Source organism: Pristiophorus japonicus, chromosome 5 (genome assembly GCF_044704955.1).
Source record: "Pristiophorus japonicus isolate sPriJap1 chromosome 5, sPriJap1.hap1, whole genome shotgun sequence".
Taxonomy (NCBI): Eukaryota; Metazoa; Chordata; class Chondrichthyes; family Pristiophoridae; genus Pristiophorus; species Pristiophorus japonicus.
In genome coordinates this window covers 169,303,531-169,323,717 of record NC_091981.1, presented here as the reverse complement: position 1 = coordinate 169,323,717, position 20,187 = coordinate 169,303,531, and the positions used below count along the sequence as shown (strand labels likewise).

General features: G+C 48.4%; 1 protein-coding gene across 1 annotated transcript in view; it reads left to right on the top strand.

Annotated features, from left to right (window-relative positions):
* The window catches only part of hepacam2 (HEPACAM family member 2), a 317,380-nt gene that overhangs the window by 15,221 nt on the left and 281,972 nt on the right, over positions 1-20,187 (top strand). Inside the window, exon 3 of the mRNA XM_070880003.1 lies at positions 2,071-2,355. Coding sequence (XP_070736104.1) covers positions 2,071-2,355 — 285 coding nt within the window. The remainder of the gene's footprint in view (positions 1-2,070; positions 2,356-20,187) is intronic.

Sequence of the window (20,187 nt, the reverse complement as noted above, 5' to 3'; positions counted from 1 at the left end):
GAAAAAGAGTTAGATGTGGCCCTTATGGCGAAAGGATCAAGGGGTATGGAGAGAAAGCAGGAATGGGGTACTGAAGTTGCATGATCAGCCATGATCATATTGAATGGTGGTGTGGGCTCGAAGGGATGAATGGCCTACTCCTGCACCTACTTTCTATGTTTCTAAACCTTTGAATGATATCTCTCAGAGGCTACAGAAGTCCCATGCTTGACAGGGTCACAGGAAATGAGGCGTATATTTACGTTGACCTTCCTCCTGATTCCAGCCAACTTCTTCTTCATTTGCAGCCAGGCACAAGTGGCCCGGGTGAATACATTGGCTTGGTTAGTGACGTTTCTCCATGCAGCTTTCACTTGTGCTTTAACTGGAGGGGCACCTCTCCCTTTGGTGAACCGCCCCCCCCCCCCGTGACAGGACCTTCAGCACCAAAAAGAGCAGTGCTTTCTACACGTCTCTACTGTATCGTTGGAAAATTCAGTCCACTTTTCCGCCACCAATTTGTTTTTTACTGTGAGTCATTGCTATGGGACATTTTCCATTCCTTAGCTAAGTATCCTACAAGCCAAGCTGTCCAGACAATCTTTTCATTGGCCAGTAGCCTTTTCAAATTCGTCAATCCTGTACCATGGCCCACCTAAATCCTACTTTTGCTAGATTTTCAAAATCTGGTCTATTGTTTCTTCACTTGTTTTTTCCTGACCCTCTGTCTCACTTTTTCTGTGTCTCATCCACTCCAACTCCAATACTCACACTCTCTATGTCTGCCTTGCTCTCACTCGCGCCCTCATTTTGTTTGCTTTTGTCGATCATGTATCTCACTTTTTCTTTCCTCACACATATGCTATCTGTGTCTCTCTTTTCTTCTGAAATTCCAGGCATTTGTATGGTCTGCAAGTCTTCCAAAATGTCCTTTCATGTGCCAAAGCAGCTTGCACACAGTCAAATCAGCAATGAGATACATGTGCATGAACTGTTGCTGTTATGACCTCACTTCAGCACCTGCTGTTGATTCCACTGCTATTACAGAACTATTTCTATTTTATCTAAACCTTATTGTTTATTTTAAATATGCGACAAATGACACCCGGCTTTAATTTTGTAACATATATACTGATACGACTTTTCAAGTCAATTCTTTCTTTAATAGACAGAGTTACAGACTGGGCAATGCACAGATAGTTGGACAGGAGCAGGTAGGAGCAGGTTAGTACTCAGGCCGAGAATTCTATTTTGCTGGTGCAGGAATTTGATTCAAGTTGGGGCTAAGAAGACAAAAGACAAAGTTCAAATAATGGGGTTAAGTTGAAAAAAAAAGTTAATGCATTGTTGATTAACTGCTTCAAAAAGAATGAGACAAATACCTGCTTGGAAATTGAATTGAAGATTATAGGAATCTGTATAGATAGAAATAGTTATGTCATGTTATCTCTGGAAAGCAAATGACCAGGTTGAGTAATGGAAGTATAAGGTGAGATAGATATTGTGGAGTTATGCTCAACTTCCTCACCTGCTCACCTGACATTGCTGACTCATATTGGGATATGATAAAATGTATATAAAGGTTTAGAAACACTTTGAGAAACTGAGGGATGGAAATTGCCCCTTTCTGAAAAGACCATCGGTACCTCAGGGAGGCACTAATAGGACGATAAGGGCTTTTCGCCTGGGGGCAAGCGGCAGAAGCAACCCGCCCGGAAATGCCCCTGGGATGGCGGTGACGGAAACGGCTTTGCTCCACGCCCTGAAGTTTTTATCTCGGGCGGCAGTGCACATGGCGATAATGTCATCGCCATGCGCAGAACACCTTATTTACTTTTTAACATTTTAATTTTTGTAATTAATCTTAATGGAATAAAAACCATGGAAGGTGGGCAGACCTACAGGCCCAAACTGTTCTCCTACCATGCAGAGCTCTGCACTCAGCACGAATCCATAAAATCTACTCCATAATTCGTTCTGAGACTGCATTAAAAATATATGATTAATACACAAAGTCCGATTAGTATTGCTTGTATTATTCAGGTGATCCGCTGTGACACTTTGACTGTGAAATATCTTTTTGTTTTACAGTTCCTGTCTCTAAACCAGTGGTGCGCAGTGATCCAGCTTGGGGAGCAGTGGAGTATGTCGACAATGCAACACTCACCTGTACTGTGAATAAAGGCACTAAGGTCATTTATCAGTGGCTGAAAGATGGAAAGCCTTTACTGGCAAGTTCTCGTCACATCTTTTCCTCAGACAAAAAGATGCTGTTCATTTCTCCTGTTTTAAAAGATGACCTGAGTAATTACACCTGTGTGGCAAAGAACCCAATCAGTATGAATGAAAGTGAACCGATTGCACCGAATATTTACTGTAAGTCATATGTTAAATATTGATATTCAGGAACAGTTCATTGTGTGGGGTCTGTTGCATGCTTTAAATATAGAGTAGCACTGTTGAAACTTATTAAGAGTAATTTTATATTCAAAGCAATGGGAGCCCAAGATTGCAGGACAAATAAAATGGTTCTATTTCACAATTAATAATAATATGCCTTGCAAGGAGAACGAGCAGAATACCCTGTCATGAACAGCAACACAATACCTTGACATCAGCTGGAATATGATATGCTGCCACACTTAGAAATATTATATTTTGCCATAAGCAGGAGCAGAATATCCTGACATGATCAGGAACATAGTGCCCTGGCATGATTAGTGTTATGATACTTTGTCACAAGCAGGTACCTATTACTCAGCCATAAGCAGGAGCTCAATACCTGGTCGGCAGTACAACGTGATACCCTGTCACAAGTAGGAACACGATACCTTGTCACGAGTAGGAACACGATACCCTGTCACAGGTAGGAACACGATACCCTGTCACGAGTAGGAACACGATACCCTGTCACAGGTAGGAACACGATACCCTGTCACAGGTAGGAACACAATATCCTGTCACGAGTAGGAACACGATACCCTGTCACAGGTAGGAACACGATACATTGTCAGGAGTAAGAACACGATACCTTGTCATAAGTAGTAACACGCTACCCTGTCACGGGTAGGAACATGATGCCTTGTCACAAGTAAGAACATGATACCCTGTCACAGGTAGGAACACGATACCCTGTCACGAGTAGGAACATGATACCCTGTCACGGGTAGGAACACGATACCCTGGCATGAGTAGGAACATGATGCCTTGTCATAAGTAGGAACACGATACCCTGTCACGAGTAGGAACACAATAACCTGTCACGAGTAGGAACACGATAACCTGTTACGAGTAGAAACACGATAACCTGCCAGTAGGAACACAATACCCTGTCACGGGTAGGAACACGATACCCTGTCACAGATAGGAACACGATACCCTGTCACGGGTAGGAACATGACACCCTGTCACAGATAGGAACATGATACCCTGTCACAGGTAGGAACACGATACTCTGTCACGAGTAGGAACACGATACCCTATCATGAGTAGAAACACAATACCCTGTCACGAGTAGAAACACGATACCCTGTCACGAGTAGGAACACAATACCCTGTCACGAGTAGGAACACGATACCCTGGCACGAGTAGGAACACGATACCCTGGCACGAGTAGGAACACGATACCCTGGCACGAGCAGGAACACGATACCCCGGCACGAGTAGGAACACGATACCCTGTCACGAGTAGGAACACGATACCCTGTCACAGGTAGGAACACGATACCCTGTCACAGGTAGGAACACGATACCCTGTCACCGGTAGGAACACGATACCCTGTCACAAGTAGGAACACGATACTCTGTCACAGGTAGGAACACAATACCCTGTCACAGGTAGGAACATGATACCCTGTCACAGGTAGGAACACGATACCCTGTCACCGGTAGGAACACGATATCCTGTCACGAGTAGGAACACGATACCCTGTCACAGGTAGGAACACAATACCCTGTCACAGATAGGAACATGATACCCTGTCACGAGTAGGAACACGATACCCTGTCACGAGTAGAAACACGATACCCTGTCACGAGTAGGAACACGATACCCTGTCACAGATAGGAACATGATACCCTGTCACGAGTAGGAACACGATACCCTGTCACAGGTAGGAACATGATACCCTGTCACGAGTAGGAACACGATACCCTGTCACAGATAGGAACATGATACCCTGTCACAGGTAGGAACACAATACCTTGTCACGAGTAGGAACACGATAGCTTGTCATAAGTAGGAACACGCTACCCTGTCACGGGTAGGACCATGATGCCTTTTCATAAGTAGGAACATGATACCCTGTCACGAGTAGCAACACGATACCCTGTCACGAGTAGGAACACGATACCCTGTCACGGGTAGGAACACGATACCCTGGCACAAGTAGGAACATGATGCCTTGTCATAAGTAGGAACACGATAACCTGTCACGAGTAGGAACACGATACCCTGTCACGAGTAGGAACACGATACCCTGGCACGAGTAGGAACACGATATCCTGTCACGAGTAGGAACACGATACCCTGTCACAGGTAGGAACACGATACCCTGTCACAGGTAGGAACACGATACCCTGTCACAGATAGTAACATGAGACCCTGTCACAGATAGGAACACGATACCCTGTCACGGGTAGGAAGACGATACCCTGTCACGAGTAGAGACACGATACCCTGTCACGAATAGAAACACGATACCCTGTCACGAGTAGGAACACGATACCCTGTCACGAGTAGGAACATGATACCCTGTCACGAGTAGGAACACGATACCCTGTCACGAGTAGGAGCACGATAACCTGTCATAGGTAGGAACAAGATACCCTGTCACAGGTAGGAACACAATATCCTGTCATAAGTAGGAACACGATACCTTGTCACGAGTAGGAACACGAAACCCTATCACGAGTAGGAACATGATACCCTGTCACGAGTAGGAACACGATACCCTGTCACGAGTAGGTACACGATACCCTGTCACAGGTAGGAACACGATACCCTGTCACAGGTAGGAACATGATACCCTGTCACGAGTAGGAACACGATACCCTGTCACGAGTAGGAACACGATACCCTGGCACGAGTAGGAACACGATACCCTGTCATGAGTAGGAACACGATACCCTGTCACAGGTAGGAACACGATACCCTGTCACAGGTAGGAACACGATACACTATCACAGATAGGAACACGATACCAAGTCACAGATAGGAACATGATACCCTGTCACAGGTAGGAACACGATACCCTGTCACGAGTAGGAACACGATACCCTGTCACGAGTAGGAACACGATACCCTGTCACGAGTAGGAACACGGTACCCTGTCACGAGTAGGAACGCGGTACCCTGTCACGAGTAGGAACATGATACCCTGTCACGAGTAGAAACACGATACTCTGTCACGAGTAGAAACACGATACCCTGTGTCACGAGTATGAACACGATATACTGTCACGAGTAGGAACATGACACCCTGTCACGAGTAGAAACACGATACCCTGTCACAGGTAGGAACACGATACCTTGTCACAGGTAGGAACACGATACCCTGTCACAGGTAGGAACATGATACCCTGTCACGAGTAAGAACACGATACCCTGTCACATGTAGGAACACAATATCCTGTCATAAGTAGGAACACGATACCCTGTCACGAGTAGGAACATGATACCTTGTCACAAGTAGGAACACGATACCCTGTCACGAGTAGGAACACGATACCCTGTCACAGGTAGGAACACGATACCCTGTCACAGGTAGGAACACGATAACCTGTCACGGGTAGGAACACGATACCCTGTCACAGGTAGGAACCCTGTCACGAGTAGGAACACGATACCCTATCACGAGTAGGAATACGATACCCTGTCACGGGTAGGAACATGATACCCTGTCACAGATAGGAACATGATACCCTGTCACAGGTAGGAACACGATACCCTGTCACAGGTAGGAACACGATACTCTGTCACGAGTAGGAACACGATACCCTATCACGAGTAGAAACACAATACCCTGTCACGAGTAGAAACACGATACCCTGTCACGAGTAGGAACACGATACCCGGTCACGAGTAGGAACACGATACCCTGGCACGAGTAGGAACACGATACCCTGGCACGAGCAGGAACACGATACCCTGTCACGAGCAGGAACACGATACCCTGTCACGAGTAGAAACATGAGACCCTGTCACGAGTAGGAACACGATACCCTGTCACGAGTAGGAACACGATACCCTGTCACGAGTAGGAACACGATACCCTGTCACAGGTAGGAACACGATACCCTGTCACGAGTAGGAACACGATACCCTGTCACAAGTAGGAACACGATACCCTGTCACAGGTAGAAACACGATACCCTGTCACGAGTAGGAACACGATACCCTGTCACAAGTAGGAACACGATATCCTGTCACAGGTAGGAAAACGATACCCTGTCACAGGTAGGAACAGGATACCCTGTCACGAGTAGGAACACGATACCCTGTCACAAGTAGGAACATGGTACCCTGTCACGAGTAGGAACGCGGTACCCTGTCACGAGTAGGAACACGATACCCTGTCACGAGTAGAAACACGATACTCTGTCATGAGTAGAAACACAAAACCCTGTCACGAGTATGAACACGATATACTGTCACGAGTAGGAACATGATACCCTGTCACGAGTAGGAACACGATACCCTGTCACGAGTAGAAACACGATACCCTGTCACGAGTAGAAACACGATACCCTGTCACGAGTATGAACACGATATACTGTCACGAGTAGGAACATGATACCCTGTCACGAGTAGGAACACGATACCCTGTCACGAGTAGAAACACGATACCCTGTCACGAGTAAGAACACGATACCCTGTCACGAGTAGGAACACGATACCCTGTCACAGGTAGGAACACGATACCTTGTCACAGGTAGGAACACGATACCTTGTCACAGGTAGGAACACGATACCCTGACACGAGCAGGAACACAATACCCTGTCACGAGTAGGAACACGATACCCTGTCACGAGTAGGAACAGGATACCCTGTCACGAGTAGGAACATGATACACTGTCACGAGCAGGAACACGATACCCTGTCACGGGTAGGAACATGATACCCTGTCACGAGTAAGAACATGATACCCTGTCACATGTAGGAACACAATATCCTTTCATAAGTAATAACACGATATCCTGTCACGGGTAGGAACACGATACCTTGTCACAAGTAGGAATACGATACCCTGTCACGAGTAGGAACACGATACCCTGTCACAGGTAGGAACACGATACCCTGTCACAGGTAGGAACACGATATCCTGTCACGGGTAGGAACACGATACCCTGTCACGAGTAGGAACACGATACCCTGTCACAGGTAGGAACCCTGTCACGAGTAGGAACACGATACGCTGTCACGTGTAGGAACACGATACCCATTCACGAGTAGGAACACGCTACCCTGTCACGAGTAGGAACACGATACCCTGTCATGAGTAGAAACACGATACCCTGTAACGAGTAGGAACACGATAACCTGTCACGAGTAGGAACACGATACCCGGTCACGAGTAGGAACACGATACCCTGGCACGAGTAGGAACACGATACCCTGGCACGAGTAGGAACACGATACCCTGTCACGAGCAGGAACACGATACCCTGTCACGAGTAGAAACATGATACCCTGTCACGAGTAGGAACATGATACCCTGTCACGAGTAGGAACACGATACCCTGTCACGAGTAGGAACACGATACCCTGTCACAGGTAGGAACACGATACCCTGTCACAGATAGGAACACGATACCCTGTCACTAGTAGGAACACGATACCCTGTCACAGGTAGGAACACGATACCCTGTCACAGGTAGAAACACGATACCCTGTCACGAGTAGGAACACGATACCCTGTCACAAGTAGGAACACGATACCCTGTCACAAGGAGGAACATGGTACCCTGTCACGAGTAGGAACGCGGTACCCTGTCACGAGTAGGAACACGATACCCTGTCACGAGTAGAAACACGATACTCTGTCACGAGTAGAAACACAAAACCCTGTCACGAGTATGAACACGATATACTGTCACGAGTAGGAACATGATACCCTGTCACAGATAGGAACACGATACCCTGTCACGAGTAGGAACACGATACCCTGTCACAGGTAGGAACACGATACCCTGTCACAGGTAGAAACACGATACCCTGTCACGAGTAGGAACACGATACCCTGTCACAAGTAGGAACACGATACCCTGTCACAGGTAGGAACACGATACCCTGTCACAGGTAGGAACACGATACCCTGTCACGAGTAGGAACACGATACCCTGTCACAAGTAGGAACATGGTACCCTGTCACGAGTAGGAACGCGGTACCCTGTCACGAGTAGGAACACGATACCCTGTCACGAGTAGAAACACGATACCCTGTCACGAGTAGAAACACGATACCCTGTCACGAGTAGGAACATGATACCCTGTCACGAGTAGGAACACGATACCCTGTCACGAGTAGGAGCACGATAACCTGTCATAGGTAGGAACAAGATACCGTGTCACAGGTAGGAACACAATATCCTGTCATAAGTAGGAACACGATACCTTGTCACGAGTAGGAACACGAAACCCTATCACGAGTAGGAACATGATACCCTGTCACGAGTAGGAACACGATACCCTGTCACGAGTAGGTACACGATACCCTGTCACAGGTAGGAACACGATACCCTGTCACAGGTAGGAACATGATACCCTGTCACGAGTAGGAACACGATACCCTGTCACGAGTAGGAACACGATACCCTGGCACGAGTAGGAACACGATACCCTGTCATGAGTAGGAACACGACACCCTGTCACAGGTAGGAACACGATACCCTGTCACAGGTAGGAACACGATACACTATCACAGATAGGAACACGATACCAAGTCACAGATAGGAACATGATACCCTGTCACAGGTAGGAACACGATACCCTGTCACGAGTAGGAACACGATACCCTGTCACGAGTAGGAACACGATACCCTGTCACGAGTAGGAACACGGTACCCTGTCACGAGTAGGAACGCGGTACCCTGTCACGAGTAGGAACATGATACCCTGTCACGAGTAGAAACACGATACTCTGTCACGAGTAGAAACACGATACCCTGTGTCACGAGTATGAACACGATATACTGTCACGAGTAGGAACATGACACCCTGTCACGAGTAGAAACACGATACCCTGTCACAGGTAGGAACACGATACCTTGTCACAGGTAGGAACACGATACCCTGTCACAGGTAGGAACATGATACCCTGTCACGAGTAAGAACACGATACCCTGTCACATGTAGGAACACAATATCCTGTCATAAGTAGGAACACGATACCCTGTCACGAGTAGGAACATGATACCTTGTCACAAGTAGGAACACGATACCCTGTCACGAGTAGGAACACGATACCCTGTCACAGGTAGGAACACGATACCCTGTCACAGGTAGGAACACGATAACCTGTCACGGGTAGGAACACGATACCCTGTCACAGGTAGGAACCCTGTCACGAGTAGGAACACGATACCCTATCACGAGTAGGAATACGATACCCTGTCACGGGTAGGAACATGATACCCTGTCACAGATAGGAACATGATACCCTGTCACAGGTAGGAACACGATACCCTGTCACAGGTAGGAACACGATACTCTGTCACGAGTAGGAACACGATACCCTATCACGAGTAGAAACACAATACCCTGTCACGAGTAGAAACACGATACCCTGTCACGAGTAGGAACACGATACCCGGTCACGAGTAGGAACACGATACCCTGGCACGAGTAGGAACACGATACCCTGGCACGAGCAGGAACACGATACCCTGTCACGAGCAGGAACACGATACCCTGTCACGAGTAGAAACATGAGACCCTGTCACGAGTAGGAACACGATACCCTGTCACGAGTAGGAACACGATACCCTGTCACGAGTAGGAACACGATACCCTGTCACAGGTAGGAACACGATACCCTGTCACGAGTAGGAACACGATACCCTGTCACAAGTAGGAACACGATACCCTGTCACAGGTAGAAACACGATACCCTGTCACGAGTAGGAACACGATACCCTGTCACAAGTAGGAACACGATATCCTGTCACAGGTAGGAAAACGATACCCTGTCACAGGTAGGAACAGGATACCCTGTCACGAGTAGGAACACGATACCCTGTCACAAGTAGGAACATGGTACCCTGTCACGAGTAGGAACGCGGTACCCTGTCACGAGTAGGAACACGATACCCTGTCACGAGTAGAAACACGATACTCTGTCATGAGTAGAAACACAAAACCCTGTCACGAGTATGAACACGATATACTGTCACGAGTAGGAACATGATACCCTGTCACGAGTAGGAACACGATACCCTGTCACGAGTAGAAACACGATACCCTGTCACGAGTAGAAACACGATACCCTGTCACGAGTATGAACACGATATACTGTCACGAGTAGGAACATGATACCCTGTCACGAGTAGGAACACGATACCCTGTCACGAGTAGAAACACGATACCCTGTCACGAGTAAGAACACGATACCCTGTCACGAGTAGGAACACGATACCCTGTCACAGGTAGGAACACGATACCTTGTCACAGGTAGGAACACGATACCTTGTCACAGGTTGGAACACGATACCCTGACACGAGCAGGAACACAATACCCTGTCACGAGTAGGAACACGATACCCTGTCACGAGTAGGAACAGGATACCCTGTCACGAGTAGGAACATGATACACTGTCATGAGCAGGAACACGATACCCTGTCACGGGTAGGAACATGATACCCTGTCACGAGTAAGAACATGATACCCTGTCACATGTAGGAACACAATATCCTTTCATAAGTAATAACACGATATCCTGTCACGGGTAGGAACACGATACCTTGTCACAAGTAGGAATACGATACCCTGTCACGAGTAGGAACACGATACCCTGTCACAGGTAGGAACACGATACCCTGTCACAGGTAGGAACACGATATCCTGTCACGGGTAGGAACACGATACCCTGTCACGAGTAGGAACACGATACCCTGTCACAGGTAGGAACCCTGTCACGAGTAGGAACACGATACGCTGTCACGTGTAGGAACACGATACCCATTCACGAGTAGGAACACGCTACCCTGTCACGAGTAGGAACACGATACCCTGTCATGAGTAGAAACACGATACCCTGTAACGAGTAGGAACACGATAACCTGTCACGAGTAGGAACACGATACCCGGTCACGAGTAGGAACACGATACCCTGGCACGAGTAGGAACACGATACCCTGGCACGAGTAGGAACACGATACCCTGTCACGAGCAGGAACACGATACCCTGTCACGAGTAGAAACATGATACCCTGTCACGAGTAGGAACATGATACCCTGTCACGAGTAGGAACACGATACCCTGTCACGAGTAGGAACACGATACCCTGTCACAGGTAGGAACACGATACCCTGTCACAGATAGGAACACGATACCCTGTCACTAGTAGGAACACGATACCCTGTCACAGGTAGGAACACGATACCCTGTCACAGGTAGAAACACGATACCCTGTCACGAGTAGGAACACGATACCCTGTCACAAGTAGGAACACGATACCCTGTCACAGGTAGGAACACGATACCCTGTCACAGGTAGGAACACGATACCCTGTCACGAGTAGGAACACGATACCCTGTCACAAGGAGGAACATGGTACCCTGTCACGAGTAGGAACGCGGTACCCTGTCACGAGTAGGAACACGATACCCTGTCACGAGTAGAAACACGATACTCTGTCACGAGTAGAAACACAAAACCCTGTCACGAGTATGAACACGATATACTGTCACGAGTAGGAACATGATACCCTGTCACAGATAGGAACACGATACCCTGTCACGAGTAGGAACACGATACCCTGTCACAGGTAGGAACACGATACCCTGTCACAGGTAGAAACACGATACCCTGTCACGAGTAGGAACACGATACCCTGTCACAAGTAGGAACACGATACCCTGTCACAGGTAGGAACACGATACCCTGTCACAGGTAGGAACACGATACCCTGTCACGAGTAGGAACACGATACCCTGTCACAAGTAGGAACATGGTACCCTGTCACGAGTAGGAACGCGGTACCCTGTCACGAGTAGGAACACGATACCCTGTCACGAGTAGAAACACGATACCCTGTCACGAGTAGAAACACGATAACTTGTCACGAGTATGAACACGATATACTGTCACGAGTAGGAACATGATACCCTGTCACGAGTAGGAACGCGATACCCTGTCACGAGTAGGAACACGATACCCTGTCACGAGTAAGAACACGAAACCCTGTCACGAGTAGGAACACGATACCCTGTCACGAGTAGAAACATGATACCCTGTCACGAGTAGGAACACGATACCCTGTCACGAGTAGGAACACGATATCCTGTCACGATTAGAAACACGATACCCTGTCATGAGTAGGAACACAATACCCTGTCACGAGCAGGAACACGATACCCTGTCACGAGTAGAAACATGATACCCTGTCACGAGTAGGAACACGATACCCTGTCACGAGTAGGAACATGATATCCTGTCACGAGTAGGAACACGATACCCTGTCACGAGTAGGAACACGATACCTTGTCACGAGTAGGAACACGATACCCTGTCACAGGTAGGGACACGATACCCTGTCACAGGTAGGAACACGATATCCTGTCACGAGTAGGAACACGATACCCTGTCACAGGTAGGAACACGATACCCTGTCACAGGTAGGAACACGATACCCTGTCACAGATAGGAACATGAGACCCTGTCACAGGTAGGAACACAATACCCTGTCACAGGTAGTAACACGATACCCTGTCACGAGTAGGAACACGAAACCCTGTCACAGGTAGGAACACGATACCCTGTCACAGGTAGGAACACGATACCCGGTCACGAGTAGAAACACGATACCCTGTCACGAGCAGGAACATGATACCCTGTCACAGGTAGGAACACGATACCCTGTCACAAGTAGGAACACGATACCCTGTCACAGATAGGAACATGATACCCTGTCACTGGTAGGAACACGATACCTTGTCACGAGTAGGAACACGATACCTTGTCATAAGTAGGAACACGCTACCCTGTCACGGGTAGGCACATGATGCCTTGTCATAAGTAGGAACATGATACCCTGTCACGAGTAGGAACACGATACCCTGGCACGAGTAGGAACGCGGTACCCTGTCACGAGTAGGAACACGATACCCTGTCACGAGTAGAAACACGATACCCTGTCACAAGTACAAACACGATACCCTGTCACGAGTAGGAACACGATACCTTGTCACGAGTAGGAACACAATACCCTGTCACGAGTAGGAACATCATACCCTGTCACAAGTAGGAACACGATACCCTGTCACAGGTAGGAACACGATACAATGTCACGAGTAGGAACACGATACCCTGTCACAGATAGGAACATGATACCCTGTCACAGGTAGGAACACGATACGGTGTCACGAGTAGGAACAAGATACCCTGTCACGAGTAGGAACATGATACCCTGTCACAGGTAGGAACACGATACCCTGTCACAGATAGGAACAGGATAACCTGTCACGGGTAGGAACATGATACCCTGTCACAGGTAGGGACACGATACCCTGTCACGAGTAGGAACACGATACCCTGTCATGAGTAGAAACACGATACCCTGTCAAAGGAAGAAACATGATACCCTGTCACGAGTAGGAACACAATACCCTGTCACGAGTAGGAACACGATACCCTGTCACGAGTAGAAACACGATACCCTGTCACAAGTACAAACACGATACCCTGTCACGAGTAGGAACACGATACCTTGTCACGAGTAGGAACACAATACCCTGTCACGAGTAGGAACATGATACCCTGTCACAAGTAGGAACACGATACCCTGTCACAGGTAGGAACACGATACAATGTCACGAGTAGGAACACGATACCCTGTCACAGATAGGAACATGATACCCTGTCACAGGTAGGAACACGATACCCTGTCACGAGTAGGAACAAGATACCCTGTCACGAGTAGGAACACGATATCCTGTCACGAGTAGGATCACGATACCCTGTCACGAGTAGGAACACGATATCCTGTCACGAGTAGGAACACGATACCCTGTCACGAGTAGGAACACGATACCTTGTCACGAGTAGGAACACGATACCCTGTCACAGGTAGGAACACGATACCCTGTCACAGGTAGGAACACGATATCCTGTCACGAGTAGGAACACGATACCCTGTCACAGGTAGGAACACGATACCCTGTCACAGGTAGGAACACGATACCCTGTCACAGATAGGAACATGAGACCCTGTCACAGGTAGGAACACGATACCCTGTCACAGGTAGTAACACGATACCCTGTCACGAGTAGGAACACGAAACCCTGTCACAGGTAGGAACACGATACCCTGTCACAGGTAGGAACACGATACCCGGTCACGAGTAGAAACACGATACCCTGTCACGAGCAGGAACACGATACCCTGTCACAGGTAGGAACACGATACCCTGTCACAAGTAGGAACACGATACCCTGTCACAGATAGGAACATGATACCCTGTCACTGGTAGGAACACGATACCTTGTCACGAGTAGGAACACGATACCTTGTCATAAGTAGGAACACGCTACCCTGTCACGGGTAGGCACATGATGCCTTGTCATAAGTAGGAACATGATACCCTGTCACGAGTAGGAACACGATACCCTGGCACGAGTAGGAACGCGGTACCCTGTCACGAGTAGGAACACGATACCCTGTCACGAGTAGAAACACGATACCCTGTCACAAGTACAAACACGATACCCTGTCACGAGTAGGAACACGATACCTTGTCACGAGTAGGAACACAATACCCTGTCACGAGTAGGAACATGATACCCTGTCACAAGTAGGAACACGATACCCTGTCACAGGTAGGAACACGATACAATGTCACGAGTAGGAACACGATACCCTGTCACAGATAGGAACATGATACCCTGTCACAGGTAGGAACATGATACCCTGTCACAGGTAGGGACACGATACCCTGTCACGAGTAGGAACACGATACCCTGTCATGAGTAGAAACACGATACCCTGTCAAAGGAAGAAACATGATACCCTGTCACGAGTAGGAACACAATACCCTGTCACGAGCAGGAACATGATACCCTGTCACGAGTAGAAGCATGATACCCTGTCACGAGAAGGAACACGATACCCTGTCACGAGTAGGAACACGATAGCCTGTCACAAGTAGGAACACGATACCCTGTCACAGGTAGGAACACAATACCCTGTCACAGATAGGAACATGAGATCCTGTCACAGGTAGGAACACGATACCCTGTCACGAGTAGGAACACGATACCCTGTCACGAGTAGAAACACGATACCCTGTCACGAGTAGGAACACGATACCCTGTCACGAGTAGGAACACGATACGCTGTCACGAGTAGAAACACGATAACCTGTCATGAGTAGGAACACGATACCTTGTCACGAGTAGGAACACGATACCTTGTCACAGGTAGGAACACGATATCCTGTCACGAGTAGGAACACGATACCCTGTCACAGGTAGGAACACGATACCCTGTCACAGGTAGGAACACGATACCCTGTCACAGATAGGAACATGAGACCCTGTCACAGGTAGGAACACGATACCCTGTCACAGGTAGTAACACGATACCCTGTCACGAGTAGGAACACGAAACCCTGTCACAGGTAGGAACACGATACCCTGTCACAGGTAGGAACACGATACCCGGTCACGAGTAGAAACACGATACCCTGTCACGAGCAGGAACACGATACCCTGTCACAGGTAGGAACACGATACCCTGTCACAAGTAGGAACACGATACCCTGTCACAGATAGGAACATGATACCCTGTCACTGGTAGGAACACGATACCTTGTCACGAGTAGGAACACGATACCTTGTCATAAGTAGGAACACGCTACCCTGTCACGGGTAGGCACATGATGCCTTGTCATAAGTAGGAACATGATACCCTGTCACGAGTAGGAACACGATACCCTGGCACGAGTCGGAACGCGGTACCCTGTCACGAGTAGGAACACGATACCCTGTCACGAGTAGAAACACGATACCCTGTCACAAGTACAAACACGATACCCTGTCACGAGTAGGAACACGATACCTTGTCACTAGTAGGAACACAATACCCTGTCACGAGTAGGAACATGATACCCTGTCACAAGTAGGAACACGATACCCTGTCACAGGTAGGAACACGATACAATGTCACGAGTAGGAACACGATACCCTGTCACAGATAGGAACATGATACCCTGTCACAGGTAGGAACACGATACCCTGTCACGAGTAGGAACAAGATACCCTGTCACGAGTAGGAACACGATATCCTGTCACGAGTAGGAACACGATACCCTGTCACGAGTAGGAACACGATATCCTGTCACGAGTAGGAACACGATACCCTGTCACGAGTAGGAACACGATACCTTGTCACGAGTAGGAACACGATACCCTGTCACAGGTAGGAACACGATACCCTGTCACAGGTAGGAACACGATATCCTGTCACTAGTAGGAACACGATACCCTGTCACAGGTAGGAACACGATACCCTGTCACAGGTAGGAACACGATACCCTGTCACAGATAGGAACATGAGACCCTGTCACAGGTAGGAACACGATACCCTGTCACAGGTAGTAACACGATACCCTGTCACGAGTAGGAACACGAAACCCTGTCACAGGTAGGAACACGATACCCTGTCACAGGTAGGAACACGATACCCGGTCACGAGTAGAAACACGATACCCTGTCACGAGCAGGAACACGATACCCTGTCACAGGTAGGAACACGATACCCTGTCACAAGTAGGAACACGATACCCTGTCACAGATAGGAACATGATACCCTGTCACTGGTAGGAACACGATACCTTGTCACGAGTAGGAACACGATACCTTGTCATAAGTAGGAACACGCTACCCTGTCACGGGTAGGCACATGATGCCTTGTCATAAGTAGGAACATGATACCCTGTCACGAGTAGGAACACGATACCCTGGCACATGTAGGAACGCGGTACCCTGTCACGAGTAGGAACACGATACCCTGTCACGAGTAGAAACACGATACCCTGTCACAAGTACAAACACGATACCCTGTCACGAGTAGGAACACGATACCTTGTCACGAGTAGGAACACAATACCCTGTCACGAGTAGGAACATGATACCCTGTCACAAGTAGGAACACGATACCCTGTCACAGGTAGGAACACGATACAATGTCACGAGTAGGAACACGATACCCTGTTACAGATAGGAACATGATACCCTGTCACAGGTAGGAACACGATACCCTGTCACGAGTAGGAACAAGATACCCTGTCACGAGTAGGAACATGATACCCTGTCACAGGTAGGAACACGATACCCTGTCACAGATAGGAACAGGATAACCTGTCACGGGTAGGAACATGATACCCTGTCACAGGTAGGGACACGATACCCTGTCACGAGTAGGAACACGATACCTTGTCACGAGTAGGAACACGATACCCTGTCACAGGTAGGAACACGATACCCTGTCACAGGTAGGAACACGATATCCTGTCACTAGTAGGAACACGATACCCTGTCACAGGTAGGAACACGATACCCTGTCACAGGTAGGAACACGATACCCTGTCACAGATAGGAACATGAGACCCTGTCACAGGTAGGAACACGATACCCTGTCACAGGTAGTAACACGATACCCTGTCACGAGTAGGAACACGAAACCCTGTCACAGGTAGGAACACGATACCCTGTCACAGGTAGGAACACGATACCCGGTCACGAGTAGAAACACGATACCCTGTCACGAGCAGGAACACGATACCCTGTCACAGGTAGGAACACGATACCCTGTCACAAGTAGGAACACGATACCCTGTCACAGATAGGAACATGATACCCTGTCACTGGTAGGAACACGATACCTTGTCACGAGTAGGAACACGATACCTTGTCATAAGTAGGAACACGCTACCCTGTCACGGGTAGGCACATGATGCCTTGTCATAAGTAGGAACATGATACCCTGTCACGAGTAGGAACACGATACCCTGGCACATGTAGGAACGCGGTACCCTGTCACGAGTAGGAACACGATACCCTGTCACGAGTAGAAACACGATACCCTGTCACAAGTACAAACACGATACCCTGTCACGAGTAGGAACACGATACCTTGTCACGAGTAGGAACACAATACCCTGTCACAAGTAGGAACACGATACCCTGTCACAGGTAGGAACACGATACCCTGTCACAGGTAGGAACACGATACCCTGTCACGAGTAGGAACACGATACCCTGTCACAAGTAGGAACATGGTACCCTGTCACGAGTAGGAACGCGGTACCCTGTCACGAGTAGGAACACGATACCCTGTCACGAGTAGAAACACGATACCCTGTCACGAGTAGAAACACGATAACTTGTCACGAGTATGAACACGATATACTGTCACGAGTAGGAACATGATACCCTGTCACGAGTAGGAACGCGATACCCTGTCACGAGTAGGAACACGATACCCTGTCACGAGTAAGAACACGAAACCCTGTCACGAGTAGGAACACGATACCCTGTCACGAGTAGAAACATGATACCCTGTCACGAGTAGGAACACGATACCCTGTCACGAGTAGGAACACGATATCCTGTCACGATTAGAAACACGATACCCTGTCATGAGTAGGAACACAATACCCTGTCACGAGCAGGAACACGATACCCTGTCACGAGTAGAAACATGATACCCTGTCACGAGTAGGAACACGATACCCTGTCACGAGTAGGAACATGATATCCTGTCACGAGTAGGAACACGATACCCTGTCACGAGTAGGAACACGATACCTTGTCACGAGTAGGAACACGATACCCTGTCACAGGTAGGAACACGATACCCTGTCACAGGTAGGAACACGATATCCTGTCACGAGTAGGAACACGATACCCTGTCACAGGTAGGAACACGATACCCTGTCACAGGTAGGAACACGATACCCTGTCACAGATAGGAACATGAGACCCTGTCACAGGTAGGAACACAATACCCTGTCACAGGTAGTAACACGATACCCTGTCACGAGTAGGAACACGAAACCCTGTCACAGGTAGGAACACGATACCCTGTCACAGGTAGGAACACGATACCCGGTCACGAGTAGAAACACGATACCCTGTCACGAGCAGGAACATGATACCCTGTCACAGGTAGGAACACGATACCCTGTCACAAGTAGGAACACGATACCCTGTCACAGATAGGAACATGATACCCTGTCACTGGTAGGAACACGATACCTTGTCACGAGTAGGAACACGATACCTTGTCATAAGTAGGAACACGCTACCCTGTCACGGGTAGGCACATGATGCCTTGTCATAAGTAGGAACATGATACCCTGTCACGAGTAGGAACACGATACCCTGGCACGAGTAGGAACGCGGTACCCTGTCACGAGTAGGAACACGATACCCTGTCACGAGTAGAAACACGATACCCTGTCACAAGTACAAACACGATACCCTGTCACGAGTAGGAACACGATACCTTGTCACGAGTAGGAACACAATACCCTGTCACGAGTAGGAACATCATACCCTGTCACAAGTAGGAACACGATACCCTGTCACAGGTAGGAACACGATACAATGTCACGAGTAGGAACACGATACCCTGTCACAGATAGGAACATGATACCCTGTCACAGGTAGGAACACGATACGCTGTCACGAGTAGGAACAAGATACCCTGTCACGAGTAGGAACATGATACCCTGTCACAGGTAGGAACACGATACCCTGTCACAGATAGGAACAGGATAACCTGTCACGGGTAGGAACATGATACCCTGTCACAGGTAGGGACACGATACCCTGTCACGAGTAGGAACACGATACCCTGTCATGAGTAGAAACACGATACCCTGTCAAAGGAAGAAACATGATACCCTGTCACGAGTAGGAACACAATACCCTGTCACGAGTAGGAACACGATACCCTGTCACGAGTAGAAACACGATACCCTG